Source organism: Tauraco erythrolophus, chromosome 2 (assembly GCF_009769465.1).
Source record: "Tauraco erythrolophus isolate bTauEry1 chromosome 2, bTauEry1.pri, whole genome shotgun sequence".
In the NCBI taxonomy this organism is placed as follows: domain Eukaryota; kingdom Metazoa; phylum Chordata; class Aves; order Musophagiformes; family Musophagidae; genus Tauraco; species Tauraco erythrolophus.
In genome coordinates this window covers 130,310,473-130,332,714 of record NC_141466.1, presented here as the reverse complement: position 1 = coordinate 130,332,714, position 22,242 = coordinate 130,310,473, and the positions used below count along the sequence as shown (strand labels likewise).

General features: G+C 39.8%; 1 protein-coding gene across 2 annotated transcripts in view; it reads left to right on the top strand.

Annotated features, from left to right (window-relative positions):
* VRK2 (VRK serine/threonine kinase 2) overlaps window positions 1-22,242 on the top strand; it is a 46,422-nt gene that overhangs the window by 10,060 nt on the left and 14,120 nt on the right. For both annotated transcript variants that reach the window (XM_086631135.1, XM_086631134.1), the window contains exons 2-7: window positions 879-934; window positions 1,478-1,547; window positions 2,376-2,463; window positions 2,602-2,710; window positions 3,707-3,799; window positions 12,428-12,560. In XM_086631135.1, coding sequence (XP_086487261.1) covers window positions 879-934; window positions 1,478-1,547; window positions 2,376-2,463; window positions 2,602-2,710; window positions 3,707-3,799; window positions 12,428-12,560 — 549 coding nt within the window. The remainder of the gene's footprint in view (window positions 1-878; window positions 935-1,477; window positions 1,548-2,375; window positions 2,464-2,601; window positions 2,711-3,706; window positions 3,800-12,427; window positions 12,561-22,242) is intronic.

Here is a 22,242-nt window from a genome sequence, read left to right as displayed (position 1 = left end):
CCTGGACTGTTGTTGGTATTTGATCATTATAAGAGGTTTGAAAGGGACACTTATTTCCTAGGAACTGGATTCTTTTTAGTTTTTTTCAGTGATGATTCTAAAAGATGATTTAGTCTCATTAAATTTTAATCCCAGTGTAGCTCCATGTAGCTTCAGTAGTATCAGAGGGAACTGATAGTTCTCGCAGGGTCAGAAGAAAATAGGATTGCATTGTCTGTGCAGAGAGGTTCTGTCTCCTGGGCTGTAATTGGAACATGTGGTCAATTATTGTTTTGAAATTTCTACTGGCACTAAGAGGCACAATCCCTCGTCTCCCCTTTAGGCAGATGGTGGCTGTGCTGTCCCTAACTTAGGCCAGTGTCTAAATAATGTCAGAATAGAAATGGAGGTTCTAGGGCCAAATTAATTTGTAAGAGAGGAAAGCAGACAATCCTGTCTAGAGGCATAATGTAGGTCATAACTTTTAAGTGGTGTCTTTGTCACGACAGTGGATTGACAGCACCCAAATACAGAGGTTATCCAATTGACTGGAATGACTTAAACATAGTCTGTTACAATGGAATACCTCATTGTGGTGCAGGCGCGGAATGGGGACATCCTGCTTACTCCTTAATTAGCATTGAGGGAGAGAGTTCTGAAAATGTGGATTAAAATTGTTTCTCTGCTTGTTGATTAAAACTTGTGTGTGTGTGTTTTTTGGTTTATTTTTCTTTGAATTTGACAAAACATTGACCTTTAAAAACAGGAATTCAAACAAAATGTTGGATATCTTTGCCATGTGATTTTTTTAGTCACCTTATGCAATGTTAGCATGGTCTTTTTTTGCAATTATGTTTTGTTGCATACAGCTTGATCCCCACCTCTTTTTACTTTTGCAGCTTCCCCTCAAACTCATGTTCCTGTGGAAGATGATGCAGTGCATGTAATTAAAGTGGTAATGTGTAGATCTCATTACTAAATTGTTAACTTGTGTGCAGTTCTTTCTCTCAATTATCTATTCAGATTTTCAGCATTAGATCTGTATTGCATGTTTGTGGTTTTTGTTTGGGTTTTTTTTCCAATTTTTTTATATCTTGATAGATATATTCCCTGCTTAGGGATATATTTGACATTTCTATGACACATAGTATATCCTTGACTTGATTCTTTCCTTTCTTTGATTACTACCCTCAACAGTTTAATAAGGAAGATCAGACTATGAACTTAAACACGCTTGATCTACCATATTTCTGAAAATAGTGTGTTAAATAATTCCTCAAAGAATCTGTGGTGTTTATGAAAATGTAGCTAAAAAGAAAAGTTGTTTGGCAACACTTTTAAAAATTACGTTTCAGATGGCATGGTATATGGGAAGTGGGGAAAAAAAAAAGGGTTTCATGCTTTTTGACTTTCTCATACACTTTTATTTAGAAACTCTTGTCTTTCTAATGCATTTTATGATACTAAGGGCTTTTTTTTTTTTTCAATTTCTTAATAGGAATACCTTGAAAATGGCCCCTTGTTTTCTGAGCTGAAATTTTACCAGAGGGCTGCAAAACAAGAGCATAGTAAGTAATATACAAGTTCTGATTCAGGTAGATTTAAGGACAAGTTCGACTGTATGTGCTTCCGATTTACAGCTTTAAAGCTTGATAGCCAACTCATTTTATGTACACTGAACTAATCCTAGTTGGTGCTATGATAATTCTAGGTTGCTGTAGCTTGCTTTACTTGGGTGTCATCCTTGTCCTTTCTGATCAAAAGGGAGAACAGAAATGTGCCAAATTTTTTATCTGCACGCTTCAGAGTGCACAACTACATGAATGGAATCCAGAGAGAGGCCAGCCTTAGAACGGAGGTACTACATGGACTAATTGGTGACTCTGTTTCTGCAAGTAACTATTTCAATGTACAGAGTTAAGAGTGGGTGTAATCAGCACAGGATTTAGTAGTAATCAAGGCACTTGATTCTGCAGACGCTTAAGCATGGGTGTGATTTATTCGTGGGAACTTACCTAAAGACTTTAGATGACTTAGGCTGCTGGTGGTTATAAGCACTTTTGATAGCTTGAAGCATTCTGTATTGAATAAAGTAGACCTTCTAAAGGAATTATTCCTTTAGCTATTGATAATTGCTTATATGCCTTCTAAGGGAATAAAGTACCACATTACTAGAACCAAAAACTGCTACTTGTTTTGCAGAATGTAGGGAACTTCAGAGTAGAGTTATGGTCTGAATTGTTTGCTACGCAAACTGCCAAATAAGTCTTATTTGTTTCATTGTTGTGTTCAAAGTCTTGGCTTGGTAGCTAAAAGAAAAACAACAAAAAAACCCTCATATCCTGAAATTCTCTAGCTACTTTTAACCCAATGTTACCTTTTTATTATTATTACAGTGAGAAAATGGATGAATCTCAAAAAACTAAGATGTTTAGGAATTCCAGTGTTTTGGGGATCGGGCTTGGCTGAGTACAAGGGAAAAAGGTAATAAGATGAATTGTAATTAAACCTCAAATTGACTGAAAAATCCATTTTCAACAAAATGGAGATAAGTCCTTTCAATCTGACACAAACTTGCAGTCTTATCTTAAAGGATTCCTCCTTTTACATATTTCCTGGTAGCTATAGATTCATGGTCATGGAGAGACTAGGGGAAGACCTTCAAAGAATCTTTGAAGACTGTGGAAGCAGATTTAAGAAGGAGACGGTTCTGCAGCTTGGGGCACGAATGGTATGTACAGAGAGAGAGGAAACTGCTATGTCTCAAACTTGCTGAGTTCAACTAGAAAATTATCTTTCTAATATAGTTCTTTTAGGGAGCTCTTCAGTTTAGAATAAAATGTGTAAATGCTATGTGTTTTCTTATATTTCAGTAAATGAGGTAGAGGCAATGGTCATAACTTGCAGGAAGAGGAACTCTGAGTATAAAGGAAAAGTTTTCTTAGAAAGAGTGTCTTAGCACTGGATTGTGCTTCCCAGAGGCTGTGAAATGTCCATTCTCAGGGAATTTAAAACTTGACTAGTCATTCTCTTGTACAACCTGATCTAACTTACGTTAGTCCTGCTTGAAGCAAGGGGGTTATTTTGGACACATCCAAAGCTTCCTTTTAACCTAAATAATAATTTGTTTTAAAGGAAGTGAAGGGCTTTTTTGGTCACATAATTGACAAACTCACTCTTTGTATTCTCCAAAAACCAGGATTAGATTGTCCTTTGTATGAGCTGCCAAGTGCAAACATCTTTTTTAATAACAATGAGAGCTATCGTAACTCAGTAAGGAGCTGACAAAGGAAGATGATGCAGGAGGATGGTAACATGAAATGCATGCCATGTCCTAACTGGCAGGATCAAATATATTATAAACTTTTAGGGCTGACTGAATATGTTCTTTTTAAAAGCTTGGTGTTGTCAGCGTTCCTCTGGTGTTTATGAAGTACTAGTTTCGTTCTGGCTTTGTGACTTTGGAAGCTGGTACTCACAGGTAGTTACACAGGGATACCTCATGGTGAAGTATGGCTTGTTTATGATTTGCTGTCAGCTATGTGCCTGGTGGGAACAGACCCTGTGGACAGAGTGGGGGCTCCTTGTGCTCTAACTCAAAACAAATTTGTCAACTTGGTCTGCGTAGCCCTTGGTTTCAATGTATAAGTGAGAAATATTTGGTGATGGGGTTAGGGGCAGAATGGAGAAGATGATGTTTTCTTTTCTGCTCTAAATCCTTTCCTAGTTGGATACTTTGGAATATATACATGAAAATGAATATGTTCATGGTGACATTAAAGCAGCAAATCTACTTTTGGGCTACACCAATCCACACGAGGTAAGCATGCTTACTTATCTACACTGTTACTCTAATGTGTTTATAACTGTTTAATAGCTTTAAGTTATGTATGTTCTGCATTAATTCACATATGAAAAGAACTTTAATGCGTGAACGTTCACATCATCTCATGACAAATCAGAGAGTGACTCTGTGGAGCTTAAGATTTGAGAAAGAAGCAGGACAACTAATCAAGTAAGTTAGAGGATGTAATTGCTGGTCTAGGTTCCGGCAGTTTGAGGATATTGAGTTTAAGGATGTGGCCCCTTGTATTTTCATTCTTGGGAAGTTCTGGCTTTCTAAGCAGCGAATTGTGCTTCTGTGCCACTCATGTTTATGTCCTGCTTGTTGTGGTGGATCCAACAGGGGAGTGGGATTAAGGTTGCTGCTCTCTAACACTCTAAAGCTAGCCTTGAAATTGAAGTGTTTTGGTGAAATGTTTTGAAACAAATCTTTTGATCCTGTCATACTCTTACAGTGTCTGCTTTTTATTCAGTTAATTAAATATTGGTATGCTTTTTTCTTGGAAAAAGTGTCATTTAGGAAAAAAGGGCATTCCCAACTTCACTTTAATATAATTAGCTGTAAGCAATACTTCTTTTCTTTCAATTTTTGGTTTTCTGCTGCACTGATGAAGAAACAGATGTTACAAAACAGCTCGCTGCCATCGGAGGTTGAACTGTTGAACTATATCTGTTTTTTTACAAGTTTCAAGTTAAATAGTTGAGTCAAATTTAACTTTTCAGCTTTCTAAAGCACATAGTTTGAAAACTCTCATGGCTGTTTAAAACAACTGTGTTTTTAGACAGTGGTAGCAGCCAGTACATAATCTGTTTATGGTGTTTACCAGCCTGCTGAATCCAAAGGAGGAGGTTATTTAGAAGCAAAACGATCTGCTACCCAAACCCATTTACATAACTCAAATGACTTTTTTGTCATGGCTATTGTGTGTTTTTATGACAGCAAGATATGCTGCTGTTTTTCACATTGAAATAATTTTGGAAGTGTCCATTTACAGTAATAATAAAATTTTAAGACATGTAGCTGACTTTGATCAGCTGCTTTTGGATTAACCAGATTGTGGAGTGATTTTCTGGTTTGTTTCTCATGTTGTCTGCACGACGATCGTACTATACTGGCATTTCGTTTTCATAAGTAGTAACTTCATTTACAGATTAAAAATAAGGTACTTGTGAGCTACTGAACAGTTAAGTCCAGTTATTTTTATTAACTAAAAGAAATCAATAAATATTCCAGTTTAAGTAGCTCCTAGCTCAACACATACAAAGCGTATGTTACTGCTGAGAGGTTTAGTGTAGAATTTTGTTTAGGTAAAATTTATTTTCCACTGAAATGATTCTATAAAACATTTTTAAAAGTTCACTTTCCAATTCAGAAGAGCTAACTGAAAAGAATTTCTAATATTTGCTTGCATTTGTAAGGTATGAAATAAACTTTCATTTCTGTATGCTTAAGGAAACGTAGACCTGTTCAGATATTATTCAGATAAACTTCTCAGTCGTGGGCCCCAGGAATTCTGCAAGTGGCCACAGGTCTGCTGGTTTTACTGAAGCCATGATAACCATACTATACCGGTCTACAGCCATGTATACAGTGATGATTATTTCTAAATGTATTTTAAGGTAATGTGTGCTAAGTTTAGCTTACACAGCAGGGTGGATGGCTTAATGGGACTGTTTCTCATCAAACAAAAAATATTTCCAGACACAATTTGCCCAATATCTTGAAACATGTGTGCTCTGTGGCTTGTGGGACATGAAAAGAAGGAATAGTCTTACCGACACCATAGCTAAAGGGTTCAAATTCGCAGATCTACATGTGCCACATGGTTGAATATCCTTCTGATGGAATTATTGACTCAGATGTGCTGTCTGCCCCCATACTTCAATAATGTTCTTTATGAGGGTTAGAAGCAGGTAAATAGATAATATCTAGATAATACATTCTAGATAATATCTTCACACAGATTCAGGTATTCAGACCTGTGCATGTGTACTTGCACAGATGATTTTGCATTTGTCATGTCCTAGTTATTTGCATGTGCCATTAATTTGCATGTAATTTTGCCATGAAAGTTGCTTCTTCCTATTCCAAACATGTCCACTTCCTATGTAAGACTCCATGGTGTTGTGACAGCCTTTTGTACAAATCAATGTCTAAAGACATATAGATTTCTACAATCTATATGTCTTTAACATGCTGTTGAGCTGAATGTACTGTATACTTACCTGAGCAGTATTTTGGGAAGCTCTGTTGACCGTTACCACTGACTAAATATGAAAATAATACGGAATATTCTGTCCTGTATCCTCTAAACTGTTTTCAGAGATGCTGTATTTTAATTTAGCAATCTTGTACTGACCCTAGACACTCCAGATAAAACCTCAGACACTGTTATTGCTACCAAATGCCTGTGAAGTGTTTTGTCCAGCCTTCTCTCTCTGTTAAAATGGAGGACAGCTAGATGGCCGTGGTCTTGTTTTTTTAAAACGATGGAACTGAGAAGTAAAGTCATCAAACTAATGTCATAAATAGCGAGTGAGAGCATCTAGCCAGTGGCAAACTCAAACTCAGGAATACAAGGTGAGACACCTGTAGCTCCAGTGGGAGTTGTCATAATGAAGTTGTCTGACCTAGCAATTTCTGCGATGAGGTTTTTGTTTAGAATTTTATGCTAATGCGTTCTTGCTCTTTAGGGTCTAGGATTTTGAGAAAATAAAATGGAAGTGTCCTGTAGTTCTAGAAATCTGTTTTTAAAAGAAACCCATATCTAATGTCTTAAAAATAAAATATATATATTCAAAATATATTTCCATATTTTGTTTTGGTGAAGAGATAGAAATCTCTGTTCAGAAAAGCATGTGTACCTTTATACTAAACTTTGTGTTTGTCATTTAGTGGCTGTTCATGTGTTCTCTTACGTGTGAATTTGCCACTGACTTCCTGCAGTTCCAAAAAAGATCATTTTTCTGTGTTAGACTTTCTGCTGCTATACTATCTTCTGTAAATTAACCTGGTAAATTTACACCACAGCCAATAAATATCATAGTCCTCTTTTTCACAGAGCATGTGAAATCCATACTGCTGTCCCCTACCTTCTGTGGCAAGGCAGAGAAACAAATAAAGTAAAGGTCCTGTCACTCTGTGACCTCCAAATGGTGTTTAGAAATGGTTAGAAGATCAGAATCAACTGACCTCAAAGAGCAGCTTGCTGCAGATCTGTTCAATAGAAGGGAGCGAGGCCATTCAGTGAGCTACAGGTCAAAAGATCAATTCTCTAGTCGATACGTTTCTGAACATGGTCCCAGCACAGTGACTGACAGGACAGGAGTGATGTACCGAGGGAAGCACGCAGCCCATGAATCTAGGAGAGGTCTGAAAGAAAACTTGAAGACCTATAAATTACAGAACAAGTGAGGCACAGTCACAGCGTCATGGTGAGTTGAAGGTAACTCTGTGCATAGTAGTAACTGGTTGTATGATGAGGCAGAATAAGCATTATTGATGTAGACTCGAAAGGAGAAATTCAAATCCATTAAACTCATTTAAATTGTGGTGCTATTAACAGGGACAAGCGGTCACCAGACAAGAGCTTAAAATCAGAGTTTTTAATAGATGAAATAAGGTTTTGAAGAATGCCTCTTCAAAGCAATTACCTTGTAGCGTGTTCTTTTTTGTCCCCCACGGAATATGTAGGCAGACATGCTGCAGTGTTGCAGACTCAAGTCTGCACCAGAAGTTGCCCATTTGGATTTTTAAGCGGCAAATTTTAATTATATTTGCACCTCAGTTCTGATTTTGATTTTAAGTGTTTCTTAGTTGCAGAATAAAACTCTGACTTGATTATCATAGATAGCCCTAACAGAAAAGTAAAGAAGAATCCAAAAATGTTTCAAACTGTCAACGTTTAAGAGCAGCTTTCAGTGGACCAGTGTAGAAGATACAGAGCTCATGCCTTGATCATATGGGAAAAACATGCATGAAAAGAGTTGTAACTTTAAGCCATTTTTCATTGTGAGATAAATCATTGTGGTTCCTGCTCTTTAGCCCGTACGACAGAATGAAAATCTTTTCTGTCTTCCTTCATGTGTTTTTAGCAAGGATACAGTGTGCAGAGATACCCTGCAGAAACAGTTGAGTTTTAAAGCATGGATGCTGGCTGCGCCCCTGATCTGAGGTGTAGCTTCACAATCAGATGGCCTTAATTTTCTTGAATCAGTCCGACTGCTACATTTGGATAGAACTGTTCACGGTGGTTTCATTTCTTTTGATAGTAATGGCCCAAATATCTTGGAGTTCAATTGATTCCAGCATTGGGACTGGCCACTGACAAGTCCCAGAAGATTTCTTCCCCTCTCTCCTGTGTTTAACCTCTTTTCCTCCTTCCTTGGCTTCTGTTTTGTGAAAGATACTATTTCTGTCCCAACAGTTTACTTCAGACTTCCTGTCCCGAGGTGGACTTCAGTCTACCTTCAGCCTTTTTGTAGGGTAGTGTCCAACTGAAGTTAATAGCTTTACGGCCATTAGCAACCAATCTGCCTCTTATTAGTATGTAGCTACTTAATTATTTACAGAGCATTATATAAGCCTGGTAATGGAACCATTGGAAAGAAAATGTACAAGGAAAATCACTGTATTGTTATCCTTTTAGCGATAAATCTCATGCGATGTGTACTCCACGATAAAGAGAATACCATGAGAACCCAACGTGCCAGGCTTATGACTTCCCAGATCAGTGCAGTTATATATCATAGCATGTACAAGTTGTAAGAATTTTATATGTTTAGCAGATATTTAGCACTTCAGATATAAAGCACTGTGAGGGAGTCATGCCCAGAAAGGACAAGAACTGAATCTACAGCTGGTTGCTTGTGCACATAAATAATTATTTGTGACTGTTCACTTGAATAAGATGGGCACGTTCATGTTTGCATGAAATTAAGTGCAAAGACTTTAGAAATCTGGCTCCTGATCTACAACAAAATCTACTCATAACAGACCGTGCTAAGCACTGCTGAGCCTAGGGCAGACTGGGAGGTGTAAAAAAGAGAAACTTGAACCAAACCAGGAGTTAAAATAAGTTAAGTGTCGGGAGAGGAGCGTAAAATGTAACACAGCTAAACCCAGCTCTTCTAGGCTTGTGTCACTGTTGCACCTTCATCATCCATGTTACCATTTCTTGTTTCAAGTGTCTTGTTTATCTTACTCTGCATGTTTTCTCTTTTTCTTATTTGTTTTGCTGTTCCTAAAAAAAAAAAAAAGCATGCCAATGAAAAATATTTATGATCCTGTAACACGTACTAATACTGACCTGTTATTTCTCAATATTCTTTAATACTCATCTTCTTTTCCCCTCCCTATACCCTTTAAAAAACCCCAACAACCTATAAATTTGTTGACTACCCCTACCTGCCATGTTCTGAGGAAATTTGGAAGGGCACGTTGTGTTACATTGTCAAAAGGTGACAACTAGCTATAAAGAACTATATATCTTTTTAATGATGAAAGGGTTATAATGAGAATTGATGTAATGAAATTAATGGTAATTTAAAATAATGTAGTCATTCTGATAATGGTTGTGGCAAGGTTGTAACAGTGCGTTGCTCGTTTTGTACAAGCTGAAGGGGATTGATTTTTGTTGGTGGCCAAGAGGCTTTGCCTTGAGAGGCTGCCATCAGTTGCATGTTTATGGAAAAAATCTGGTGTGAAAGTTGTGGAAATGATAAATGACTCAGCTAGAAGTAAGCCGAACAATGACATTCATGACCAGCTTCTGGAGCAAATGGTGGTGCAGTCAGAGATTCTGTTGCAATTGCACGTGAGTGGCTTTAAGAAGTGATTGTTTCTCTGTTTCCAGGTCTTGCCGCTGTCAGTCAGGACAGGATAACCTAAAGCTACTTCTCACTTTCAGAGGAGTTTTTCAGTATAAATTTGAAACTGCTGTGCTTATACTACTACTGAATGTATTTTAAGCAAATCTGTTGCTTAAAAATGGATTGAGTACCTAGTTACTGTGCTTCATCTGTAGGATAACTGGTAACTTTGTTACATAGTTCAAGTTTGACTAGCGAATATGTGTGGCTGCTTTCTAGATACCCAGTTGTTAAGACAGTTTGAAAGACCACCAGGGCTGGGCTGTCATATGGGAGTGTCCCTCACTTAAGTGAGCGTTCCCAGCCCAGACAACCAGAGAGCTGGCAGAGATGCTTTTCTTGTTTTATTTTTTCTAACAGGTAAATTATCATTTTAATGTAAGGCATAGCCTGACTTTTTAAAGATTGAAATCCACTCTGTATTTCATCTTATTGTATCTGGTCAACTGTACGTGTCAGAAATGTGTAGTCAAGCAAAATCCAAAATGGGTGACTTGGCTAGAAAGGTGTATTCTTCCCATGCTTACTCTCTCCTTCCCAGCCCACAAAGGATGCAGAAGACTCACAAGACTTGACATTAGGGTAGTTTAAATTAGTTCTCTCACAATGACTGTGGGGTCAATTAGGAGAGGTACCAGAGCATCAGGAATACGCTGGAGAATGGATGCAGGAGAAAATCAAATCGGTCAACCCAATGAGGTTTATGCCTTGTCCCAGATTTTCTAGACGTGCCTACGGTCTTTAGTCTTGTATCACAGTTTGTATAGTCTGTCAGGTGAAAAACATCATCGGTGATCTTAAAAGCCATCACTCTGCAGGAAGTGAGTGCTGCATCCCAGCTTACACGCTCCAAATAAGCACAGATCCTGCAGCAGAAACAGTAAAACCAAGAGACCAGCCATCCTGGATTTGAAACTGCCTGCAGCACAAACAGGAATCAGCAGTTCAACAGAATGTGCTACAAAATAATGCGTTGAGTTTTCTTGAGGTTCTTTTGTTTCTTTTTCCCCCACCAAGAGTGACATAATTAAATTGAAAGTGAGCACCAGAAGAGTTTATTTTAGACTTTTAAGGTATAAACTATTCTTTTAGCTAAAGAGGAAACAAAACTAAGTTTCGAATAAGAAAATGTTTTCCTTTATAATATAAATTATTTAGTTGAAATGATCTCTATATGCCTTCAGATGGTTTAGCTTTTGCCTCAGAGATCAGTTCCATTGGCAATATAATATCAATCTGTAGCGTTTGTTTTTGTGTTTGTTTGGTTGTTTTTTTTTTTTCTAAATGAAAGTACTATACTTGGATATTTATAAAAAAACCCAATTACCTAATGTGAGAACTGGTCAATGTAAGGAGCAAAGGCCAGGTGGGAGTGTGAAAATGACAAGAGTGAGAAAATAACCTATGGGATATTGTGGGGTGCACAGATTGTGATAAATTCCAGCTGCTTTCAACAAGTCACTGCTTGTCAGCTGCGCTGCAGTGATTGACCATGTGCACGTATTAAGTCCACCCCTGTTGGAGGGTAGAACGTGTTAATCTGAACTTCATAGAGTGGACTTGTGCCCTTAATCTGAATTCTGTGAGTGGCAGAATTGACAGGGATGCAGTACTGTGTGCACTGTGCCTGTAGAGAAGACATAGGAGCCAGATGGCATGTTCAGGTTTGTCTTGACAGGCAGCAGAAGAACAGAAAGTAAAACTCAGCTCTCCTGAGCTGCTCTGTTTTCAGCTTCAAACCCCATAAAAGTGAGCAAGACCAAGTTCCAAGTCAGTTAATACTTTCACAATTAGTTCCTAAGAATATGCAGTTGTATCTCCCAGATATGTCATTCAGAACTGTGGGGTTTTCTCCCTCTGGTTATTTATGTAGCTACAGTGAAGCATCTTGGGGGGGAAAAAAAGAAAATCACCTTTGCCAGGATGGAAAGGTAAACATTGCGGAATGCATGAGCTTGCTGCAATATACGCAGTGGGGCCCCAGTTTTTTTCTCTCACACTGATTTATCTCGATGGATTTGCTTCAGAGTAACTTAGAGGGAAGTCTTGCTCTGTGCGTTTTTAAAATCTATTTACTAAAATCGCTTTCAGGGTTGGGGGGGCTAGTTTGTTTTGCTTTGTTTTATATAACGCTTTATATTTAAATAGTTGTTGCCAGTATGAAGTTACTAGAGTGACATTGAAAAAGGTGAGAGTACAGTCAGGCTGATGCCCATCAACCCTCTGGTCAGTCTCTGTTAGTGCTGGAGCCCCGTGTCCAGTCCAGCTCGTGGAAGCTGCTGCCTCTCACTTCCTCTGTGACTTTTAAGTTGCACTGCTGATGTGAAATAACGCAGTCTCACTGATGGAAAACTTGAACAGGGGGGTGTATGTGCCTATTTAAGTAGAGAGAGGAAGGGGTCCCATAAGCAATGTGAGGATACATAAAAGGCATATTGCAGTTTATGGTGCCTAGATGCCCACCTGGAGAGGAGAGAGCTTAGGAACAAAATAAAAAGACTGAAATTCTGCTCGACTCTGAAATAAGATAAGAGTATAGTAGTGGAAGGATTTAAATGGGGAGGGCAGCTGTTATAGCCCCCAGTTGTACATATTTTATCCTAAGGCACCATTTGGTTTAATAAAATTTAGATCTAAGGCTGTCCTTAACCTATCAGTTTCTTAAGACTTAATTATAAAGGTTATACTTTCAAAGGACAAAAGCATTATTCATTTGTCTGTTCATGTCTTCCAGGTTTATCTTGCAGATTATGGACTTTCCTACAGATATTGTCCCAATGGGAACCACAAACAGTATCAGGAAAATCCTAGGAAGGGCCATAATGGGACAATAGAGTTTACCAGCGTAGATGCTCACAAGGGAGTAGGTAGGTTTCTTTTTTTTATTTCAGAGGAGTGATTACAGAATAAGTAATCAGGCTGTGTGAGCTGATGTATACAATAGAAGTAGTCTTGGGGATTGCTCAGGGTTGATCAGACCCTTGTGTGGTGACCTCTTCTTGTACCTGGGAACGCTTCTCCAGGGCTGGTGGGGGAAGGGGGCGCAGCACGATTAAAACTGAAAGACTGCTGCACGTGTGGTACTGGAAGGTTCACCAGGAAGCCCAAAGAAGAGCTTGCCATTAAACTTAATAGGTTCATGTTGGGAGTACTGGTTTGTGGTTGCTATACTCTGTAGAGGCAGAGGCAATATTTGCTAATGTTGCATTGTCAAGGAAAAATGTTTCGAGTCTGCGCTGTCCTTTGGGGAGAGCTGTGTCTGAGTGTCACCATCTGTGTTACGAGAGGATATTTCAAGATGACATTCCTTCTGCAAGGAGGAAAACCTTGTTTGAAGCCATAAAGCGTTAACTTTTTGAAATCTTTTTCCAGTAGCCTTTCATATATCTTACTTATTTAAACTCACTTTGATGGTATTGGAAACACATTTGCAGGTAAATTACATACATAGTCCTTTTATTGGATATTGATTGTACTGCCTTGCATTCCAAGGCAGACTTAATTCAACAATTCCCTAATTAGTTAAAGTCATAACCTATGTCTTGTATTCATTTACCATTAATTAAACCTTAGCTGTTTATTACACTGCAGTCCAAATCCAATAGCAGACCCATAGAGCCATGGAAAAGGGAATGGGAGGTCAATATCGAAAATATATGGTGCAGAGTCCCACTGATGGCTGCATTGTTCACAATCAATATGGTCAATGCAACACAACTTTCATAGTTGCTATGTCAGCAAGACAAAAAGTCAATTCTAATGTTATGCTAGTGAAAAAAATGGTGATTATTGAAAAACTTTGACTCTTGCTACGAAACAGTGTTTTTGTTAACTTTTCTTTCCCCTGTTCCCCCCTCACTCCCAAGATCATCTGAAACAAAAGGAACGGTTTTCTGCTGCCAGCTTTGCTAGGATCATAGTGTCACAAGCGATAACAGTAGAAATTTGTGCTTGTTAATAGCTGCTGAACTGTTACCTTAAACTAATACTTTCTAACGAGTTTTAGTTGGCACAAACAACTGTATATTATTGCTTTTTCTATTAAAAGGACCATTGACCATGTAATGTAGAGGGTCTTGATAATTTGCTGGCGCTGTTAAAACCTGCAATCGTTTAGCTCTGGTCATTAGGAAAAATGAAATAAGACTGTCAAGTATTTGCTGCTAAGACAATTGCACAATTTCACCTGCTAAAAATATTTTGTAGTGAAGAGGGCATCCGTTTCAGACTCTTCTACCTCTCCCAAGCACACAATGCTTTTTCTAGAAATTTGACTGCAATTTTTCCTGTTAGCGTGAGCGATGTGCCTGTGTACCAGTATTTGATGTGGATGCTGTTTGAAGAACAAGTGGAAGCTGGAGTATTTGGGATTTGGCAGTTGGATAGTTACAGCTGCTAGTTTGTTTATTGGACAGGTGTGTGGTGATGGGTGCATGATTACAGGACAGATAATTCCTTTTATTTAAAAGAGTAGGGAAATGTTACAGACTTGGGTAGCAAAGGGTATGCACATGCAAGTGTGAGTTAAATTGTTGTCTTCTGCAATCTGTGGCTTAGATCACTTCCTCAAGTAGCTAAAGCTGTGATGGAATTAGGAAAAAGCAGAGGACTCCAGAAAACAAAATATTCAAAAAGATAGCTTGAGGGAGCTCACCCCTGTCATACACTTGAAAATTTTTTGCTTGTTAATAGCTGCAAACACAAAATCTGTGGATTTTTCTGATGCTCCTGCCAGAAAAGCCTGCAGAACATTATGTGATATCAGGTATGTTGCAGCGAATCCAAACTATTCACATTGAATGCTGCAGCTCTGACCTTGTAACAGCCTGAATCCCTTAAAGTCAAATTACCAGAGTTTCCCTTTTGCAGCAGGTCCCACATTCCAGGGAAAGCAGGCATCTGCAGTGACTTCTGTTGGAGATTGCACAGGTCCCGCTGGCAGAACACAGCAGCTGGTTCGCCTTGTCTCTTCTCTCGTTGTGAGGTTGAGTTGTGTAGATCGTTCCAACAGCTGGGGCAAAGGGCTTTGCTCCACAGTCTCCTGTACTCCTGACTTGCGGCTGAGTCTCAGCGCAGTCTCGTGTACCAGGTGAGGTGGGCTGCTCTTCTGAGAAGTGTTTAAAAACTGTTGCACTGTTGCCAAATTAAAGCTGAACAGACAGCCTTCTTTCTGGTGTTACCCAGTTTTTCAGGGTGGAATATTTATTTCAGTGCTTTTGGAATATAGTTTCAATTTATCTTTTTTTCCCTTTCCAGAGGGCATTTCCTGAGTGTAGTAGGAACATAAATATATTTAAAACCTCAAAACGCCTGAATAGTACTAGTTGCTGTATTGAGCTAGACAAATGAGAGCGTTTTGACTTGCCCTGCTTTTATTCAGAGTACCTATCTGAAGATATACAGTGATTTGAGGTACATGCTGAAACTTAAAATATGAATTTGTTGCTTTCAAAATCAGAAATCAGATGCAACCACTTCCTGCTGATTTAAATCAACACTGGTGTTTCTCTAGCTGAATTGAGAGATTAACCCAGCTGCATGCCTGTTTGTTCCCCAAGCTCTCCATGGAGTTCATCAGGTGTAGAGGTTATGCAGACCACTGAAATCCAGCAAGTTTCGTTCCAGTGGTAGGTGCTGCGTGGTAACACTTTGGGGTGGTAGAGTTAGTCTGTATTCTTCTGACAGCCTCTGCTAAGGGCCGAGTCAGATGTGCCCTTCCTGTGGCACCTGATGGACCTTCAAACAAGTTACTTGAGTGCGTGCTGGTGTGCACTGATGGTGCTGGTGGCTTTGACTTTGTGCTGGAACTGAAGAGGAATTCCCCCTGCGCTGGGAAAGGCTGGGAGCAGCTGCCCTGCCTCGTGCCTCAGTTCTTTGTGCTGGCTTTGTCTTTAGTTTTGCACGTCTCACCTGTGATCCAGCCAGCGTGGGGATCCCACCAGCTGGCTCTTCTGTGCCACAGTGCTGCCTGGAGCTTCCAGATTGGTTGAGTGTCAGCCCCTCATCTACGCCTAGAGTTCGCTTTGAACCAAGTCAGGGCCCAAGCTGGGCTTTGCCGCAGGATCCAACCCACACCATCGGCATTCCTGTGTTTGGTGGCTGGATCTCATTGCAACCAGCGTGTGGGTTTTTTCAAATTTAAAACCTTTTTCTTTCCATGCAAATTCCATACGGCACAACTGCACTGTTAGTTTTAGCGAAGTATTTGCGTGCATTCATTGCTTTCATTTTTAAAGACCATACTATATAAACAGTATTACGCTTTTGTTTGTTGGTTGATGATTAAAGAGAATTATATATCTGCACCCAGTGTACATTTAAAAAATTGTTACATAGTTAGTGTTAAAAAGTAATATTTGGATCAATGCCTCCTATGGATTTTTGTAGATTTTCTACTCACTGAGGCATGCAGTCAATACCTAATTTCTCTGGAGATATACTGCGCTTAACATATTGAGTTTTTTTAAATACTCCAGTCCTGTGCATTGAGTGCATAAGACCAGTTTTAATTTGCTGTCATTGATGAACATAAGAGTATGAACTGTCTATGCTGAATTCCCTCCAGCACATATTAGTGTTTGCCGTAGATTTCAAGATAACTCTTCTCCTTTTAACAACATTTCGCAGTAGCTGTTAGCAGTTTTGCCATCTCTCACGTCGGGTGGAGCTCCTACCGAAACCTTCAGGTCTACAGCTAGAATAGTAACAGCTGTGTAAGACAGTGGTGGTGACTTTGGACAAACTTAAGGATAAGTAGAGTCTGATGAAGTTTGCCTCAAATCGGCCCACTGGTTGTCACTTTTTTGTAGCTGCTAAGTATGTTTTCTCTGAGCTGGTTTCATCAAGCAAAAGTATGTTTGTTTTATTTTCATCTCCTCTGGTGGGGAAGGCAGTTGCAGCCAGGTTTGATGCCATATTTTAGCCAGTTCTTTGTGCCCCTTACATTGGGTTATTGCAGTTTGTGCCCCTTGAGGTCTGTCCGAATGCTCGTACGCCGTGTTTGTACAGGGCAATGCAGGCATCAGGCTGGTCGTGGGCAAAGTTCTGTAGTTCTTGTTCTTATTTTTCCCATTGTTCTGACAGAACTGTTACTGTTTGATATTAAAAACATAGCTCAATGCTCGTCCGTTTTTCCCTTTCTTTTACATGCAGGAGTTGACTAGAATATATGCAGGGTGCAAGAATATAAACACCTATTCCTGGAAACTTACTCTTTCTGAGCCTGCGTGGCTTCTAGGGAACTTCAGCTCTAAATGGCTCTGAATCAAGAGGTTTATTTGGCATCTGTCCATGTATAGTTAAGAGTCAGAAGGAGCCTGCTGGATTTTTTTGTCAGTCAAATGCATTATTGATTTTCTGCAGTTTGGTATGTGTTTCCCAAAGACCGTGTGCACGACAAACTGTAAACCCTAAAAATAAAAGGAAAATCTAACCGGTCTGACAAAAAATGGATGGAACTTTGCAGTGTGAAACAAGTAAAAAGATGGTTTAGTTTCTGAGTGTTGGATTAGAAATGTGTGTCCAGCAGAAGAGGGAGCAGGAGGTCGTTGTGAGCGAAAGAAGAGTCAGACTTCAGCAAGGAAAAGATTGAATAGGTTCCTATAACCACCTCTGTAAGCTTATTCTGTCCAGAAGCAACAAAAATAAGATGGTGAGGGTCACAGCTTCCTAGCACAACCGATGAGTGTGGCTGGGAACTGGCTGTTGAATTTTGGCTCTCATTCTCTAGACCAGGAATTCAAAAAGTTAGTGAATCTCTCAGCTGCTTGTCAGCCGCTTACCTTTGTGATTTTTTTCAGCCACACAGATGTGAAAGAAGAGTAAAACTTCCTGTCCCCACTCTCCTGCCACACATTCTCCTTACTGCAAGCTTGGAACTTTTTACTTCTGACCAGGTACCTGCACCTCTTGTCACCACCATTTTATCTCCCACCCAGATCTCGTGGTGAAGTTCCCTTGCATCTTTCAACCTTCCTACTACATAAACTTCTCCCCACCAAATCAGGACCCCAGCCCTCTTCCTTTCAGCACATCCCATTCCATCTGACCTGATGATTATTCACTCTCAGTCCATGTTTAGAGGAGAAACCTGCTGCCAGCTGCTGTTCTTGCAGCAGAGCAAGTGTGAAAACAAGAGGCTCTGCAGTTAGATCCTGCTGGTCAGAGGACATGTTTGACTACTTGTTTGGAGGTTGCTGCGCACACATCTGCACACTGGGCTGCTGTGAGCGTCCAGGAAAGCTCTGCTGTTTTGGAGAGGTTTGGGAACTTCTGGCCTGCCAGACCTGCTGGCTCACCATGTTCTCACGAGCTTGGCCACGGCAGCCAGCAGCAGTAGTGTTGCTGCTTTGGGGGTCTTGAAGTGAGTTATTCGACTGCTGTGCTGGGACTGCATCCTGTGGCTGCCAGGACAGTGCCGATGTGTGGGCTGGTTGCTGCCAGCTTTGCTGCTGCCTTTGAGAGGACGTGAGCCCTCAGGACTGTGAGGCTGATATTGTCAGGATGGCACCTCTGTGACCACCCAAGGCGAGGTCAGTGCTGGGGAGTCATGGTTGTGTCTTTCCTGCGAACAACTATGGGAGCTCCTGCCACTTCTGCAGTAGGCTTTGTGCCAGTCAGCTGTGTGACCAGTCGAGTGTATAGCTGTAGGCTCTATGAGTTTAGGACAGAGACCATAGCTGGCACAGGAAAAGTTGCCCATTGCCACATCCCATACTGAGCTCTCTGGAAGAGCTGTAGTCCAGTTGTGGTGACACCATGTTTGCACTGGGTTTGTTTTTCTTTCCAGCATTCTGTGGCGGTGGTTACTGTCAGTGAGTACTTCAGCAACATGCCAAACTGTGCTGGTTTTGGCTGGGTTAGAGTTGACTTTCTTCACAGTAGCTGGTATGGGGCTGCGTTTTGGATTTGTGCTGAGAACAGAGTTGATAACAGGGATGTTTTCGTTATTGCTGAGCGGTGCTTACATGGAGCCAGGGCCTTTTCTGCTCCTCACCCCACCAGCGAGCAGGCTGGGGGTGCCCAACAAGTTGGGAGGGGTACAGCTGGGGCAGCTGCCCCCAACTGACCATACCACACATCCATACCACATGATGTCATGCTCAGCATATACAGCTGGGGGAAAAAGAAGGAAGGGAGAGGACGTTTAGAGTGATGGTGTTTGTCTTCCCGAGTCGCTGTTACACGTGATGGAGCCCAGCTTTCCTGGAAGTGCCTGAACACCTGCCTGCCCACGGGAAGCAGTGAAGGAATTCCTCATTTCACTTTGCTTGTGTGCATGGCTTTTGCTTTACCTGTGAAACTGTCTTTATCCCAACCCACGGCTTTTCTCACTTTTACCCTTCTGGTTCTCTCCCCCATCGCGCCAAGGGGGAGCGAGCGAGCGGCTGCGTGGTGCTTAGTTGCCAGCTGAGGTTAAACCACGATGCAAGCCAACGGTGCAGAACTGACCATGAGGGGAGGAGAGATTGTTCCCAGCTCCTGCTGGCAGTTGCCCTGCCTGAGACTGGATAACTGTACAGAAAGGCCTCCAAGCATTGAAATTTATCAAACTTTTTGAATTTAACTATATTTATCCAACCTTTTCTCTGTAGCCACCTGCTCTATTCAGTTAGTCACTATCCTGCTGCAGTGGACTCCTCAGACTGACCAGCCCCTTGGAGAAGCAATACTTGATTATTAGCTTTTTTTGGTCTTTTCCTTTTTCCTGCCCCTAATATAGGCACTGATTTTTGACAAGTCTTGTATTTGTCTGTTTTTTTTATCATCTCAACTTTGAGTTAAAAAGTTATATCATTTTAAATTCATTTGTTAAAACATTGTCATGATCCATTTTAAACATACTTGTGATTCTCCGTGGTCTTGTTAACTGCTTTCCTTTATGGGCTTTTGGATTAATGAGTATAGTATGAGCTATATTTGTTTGTGAATTAACATGAATTTGTGTGCTGTAATGCCAGTGAGAATCGGAGGTTCCGCTGCAATACGAGCAACTAAAATGATCCTTTTCATGAAAAAGCTTCCAATCTAAAGAAACACTAATGGTAAAATTGTAACATAACAGTGCTAATTAAAAATATTAGAAGAACATTTCATCTGTCACTCGTTAGCCTCCTAGATCTGTACAACAGGCTTGAGAAAGTTAGCTTAATAAGGACCATAGTGGAAAACTATTTTTCCATGGGTTTCAGCTGAGTTCTTGGGAGCTGTGTAGTTTTGAGAGCATATTGTGGCCGGTGTGATATCATTTATGATCTATTTTGAAATAGTAATCTGAATATAAATTAGGGCTCAGCTGCCAAATCCAGTATACAGAGATACATAATATATTTTCTTCTCAGGGTGAATTGCTTCAGTTCTGTTATTCTGAGTTATTGTTGAACCCTGTGCCTGCGTTTTGAGTATATATTTGTGGTGTATATAAAAATTGTGATGGCCTGACTCTGATTTCAACATGGCTGTTAATTCATTAACTTCAGGGGACTTGTTTCTGATTTATCTTGGCAGGAATGAGGACAGAATCAGGCCTTAAAGCTTCAAATTAAAAAATTAAACTATAAAAATATTGTGAAATAAAATATCCCCAACATGTTCCCATTAAATAGGATTTCATATCAGACTAAAATAATAATAAAAAAATTTCTGGTTAATAAAAGAGAAGAAATCAAGTATCTATTAAAAAAGAAAGAAAAAATCCCAACAAGCTTTTAGTCTACAGAGAAGTAGACTACTTCTCTCTCTACAAAGAGAATTTGATTTAAATAAGCCCTATTTTGAATGTGTACTCTTGTAGCAAGTTATCAAGCAGAATCGTATTATTTTTGCATGGCTATCACATTTAAAATGAAGCCAGATTGTCTTCTCTCGGTTGATGTTTATCAAGAAGTCGTGTAATCTCCGATTGTATTAACAGATTTATTTTTGCAAGTAAACATATAGTTCAAATTTATGTATTAGTGCTTTATTTGGGGGGAAATTCCATTGCTCATAGATAATATTAATTCATTAGAGATTAGTTAGTTGAATACTTTTTTTATAAGGATCTAAATGATTTTAAAAATTGAGGAAGTTAGCACTTCCGATTTTTCAGTGATGTGTGGCTTAGTTACCTGTACCTTCCCCCCCCAGCTGACTACCGTGGCTTTAGGAAGGTAGTAGTGAAGTCTTACTTACAGACAGCTCCCTGCTTGTGGAGGCTTTGCCCCAGTGTGTCAGGAAAAGGCTGGAAGATCTGCATGTGAGCGAGAAGGTAATTAGTCATGGTCAAACTGGTAACTGTGACGTAAGCTTTCCTCTCTGGGGACTGTTTTGTCAGAAAACGAGTTATCTTAGGTTAGCTTCTGAAATCCAATCGACTTAGCATTACTTACAGATTCATATCAATTAGTCCCTCAGCGGAAAAAACTGATCCATTGTGATTTTGACAGTTTTGCTCAAAAAGCCGCTTTCTGTAGCCCATCTTACACAAGCAGGTGCCAGAGAAGCATCATGTGAAAACGGGAGGATCTGCAATCAAACATGCTGGCTTATATGGTTATAATCTGGAATTGCTATAATGGAAAAAGGAGTTGTGAACACATGTGTATGAATGGAATAGTTCCACAGTTAACAGGAGATTTATGGCTGAAGAAATCACTACAGAACAGCGAGTGGTAGAGATTGTGTTTTTGTTTTAAGACGAGAGCCAAGTCTTGCATTAGGACGTTGCTGAATCTAGTGCAGAAAATCAACGACACCCGGGGGACGGTGTAGCATTCTGTTAGACTGAAGGCCCTTGAATAATCCCGTAGTCTAACAGCAGTTGGGATAGAACACGTCTAAGAACTAATCTTCTGCTTTTACAATAATGTGTGTACAGTAACAAGGAACAGTTATGATGTGTTGGCACCATAGCTCTTAGCAGATGACTTTTTAAATTAAAAGATAAGTTTGCCGAGTGACTTTCTGGAATTTATTTAATGAAGGCCCATAAAATATGATATCTGTTTACAGCTGGATTAACAGCACTGTGCTCAACTACTAGTCTTTATGCTAGACAAAAAGTACTGAACAAATCTGAAATCTTCCTTCGTTCCTAGAAAGCGCAAATTTATTCTGGAAAAGCACAAATTTAACTTCTACATCTGTCTGCCTTTAATCATGATTAACAGTTTCTGGTTTTGCAGATTCCATGTGGTCTTGACTTGCAAACCATAGCCTGCAAGTCAAATGCATACAAAGAGGGATTGCAGCAATCCTACTTGTTCATGTTTTCAAGTTTGGTTTCCTCTGACTAGCAGCAAGCAATAGCAATTCTCTTAGTATTGCACCTTTCCCCCTCCCCCCCTTGCTCTTGGAAAAGTCTATCTATAGATTAACTCTGGTTACCTGTTTTTCTGCGTAGAAGGTGTTTGGAGATGGGGTTAATTTTTGATTAAACGGTATCTATGGTATTTATATTCTGTAGTCAGTGTATCTGTTTGGGATGTGCAGTGCAAGAATAAGTTGTTCCTGAAGTAACTTCCTTTTTGGAAGCAGTATTGGTAAGTTTACACAGGACTTGCTAAACAG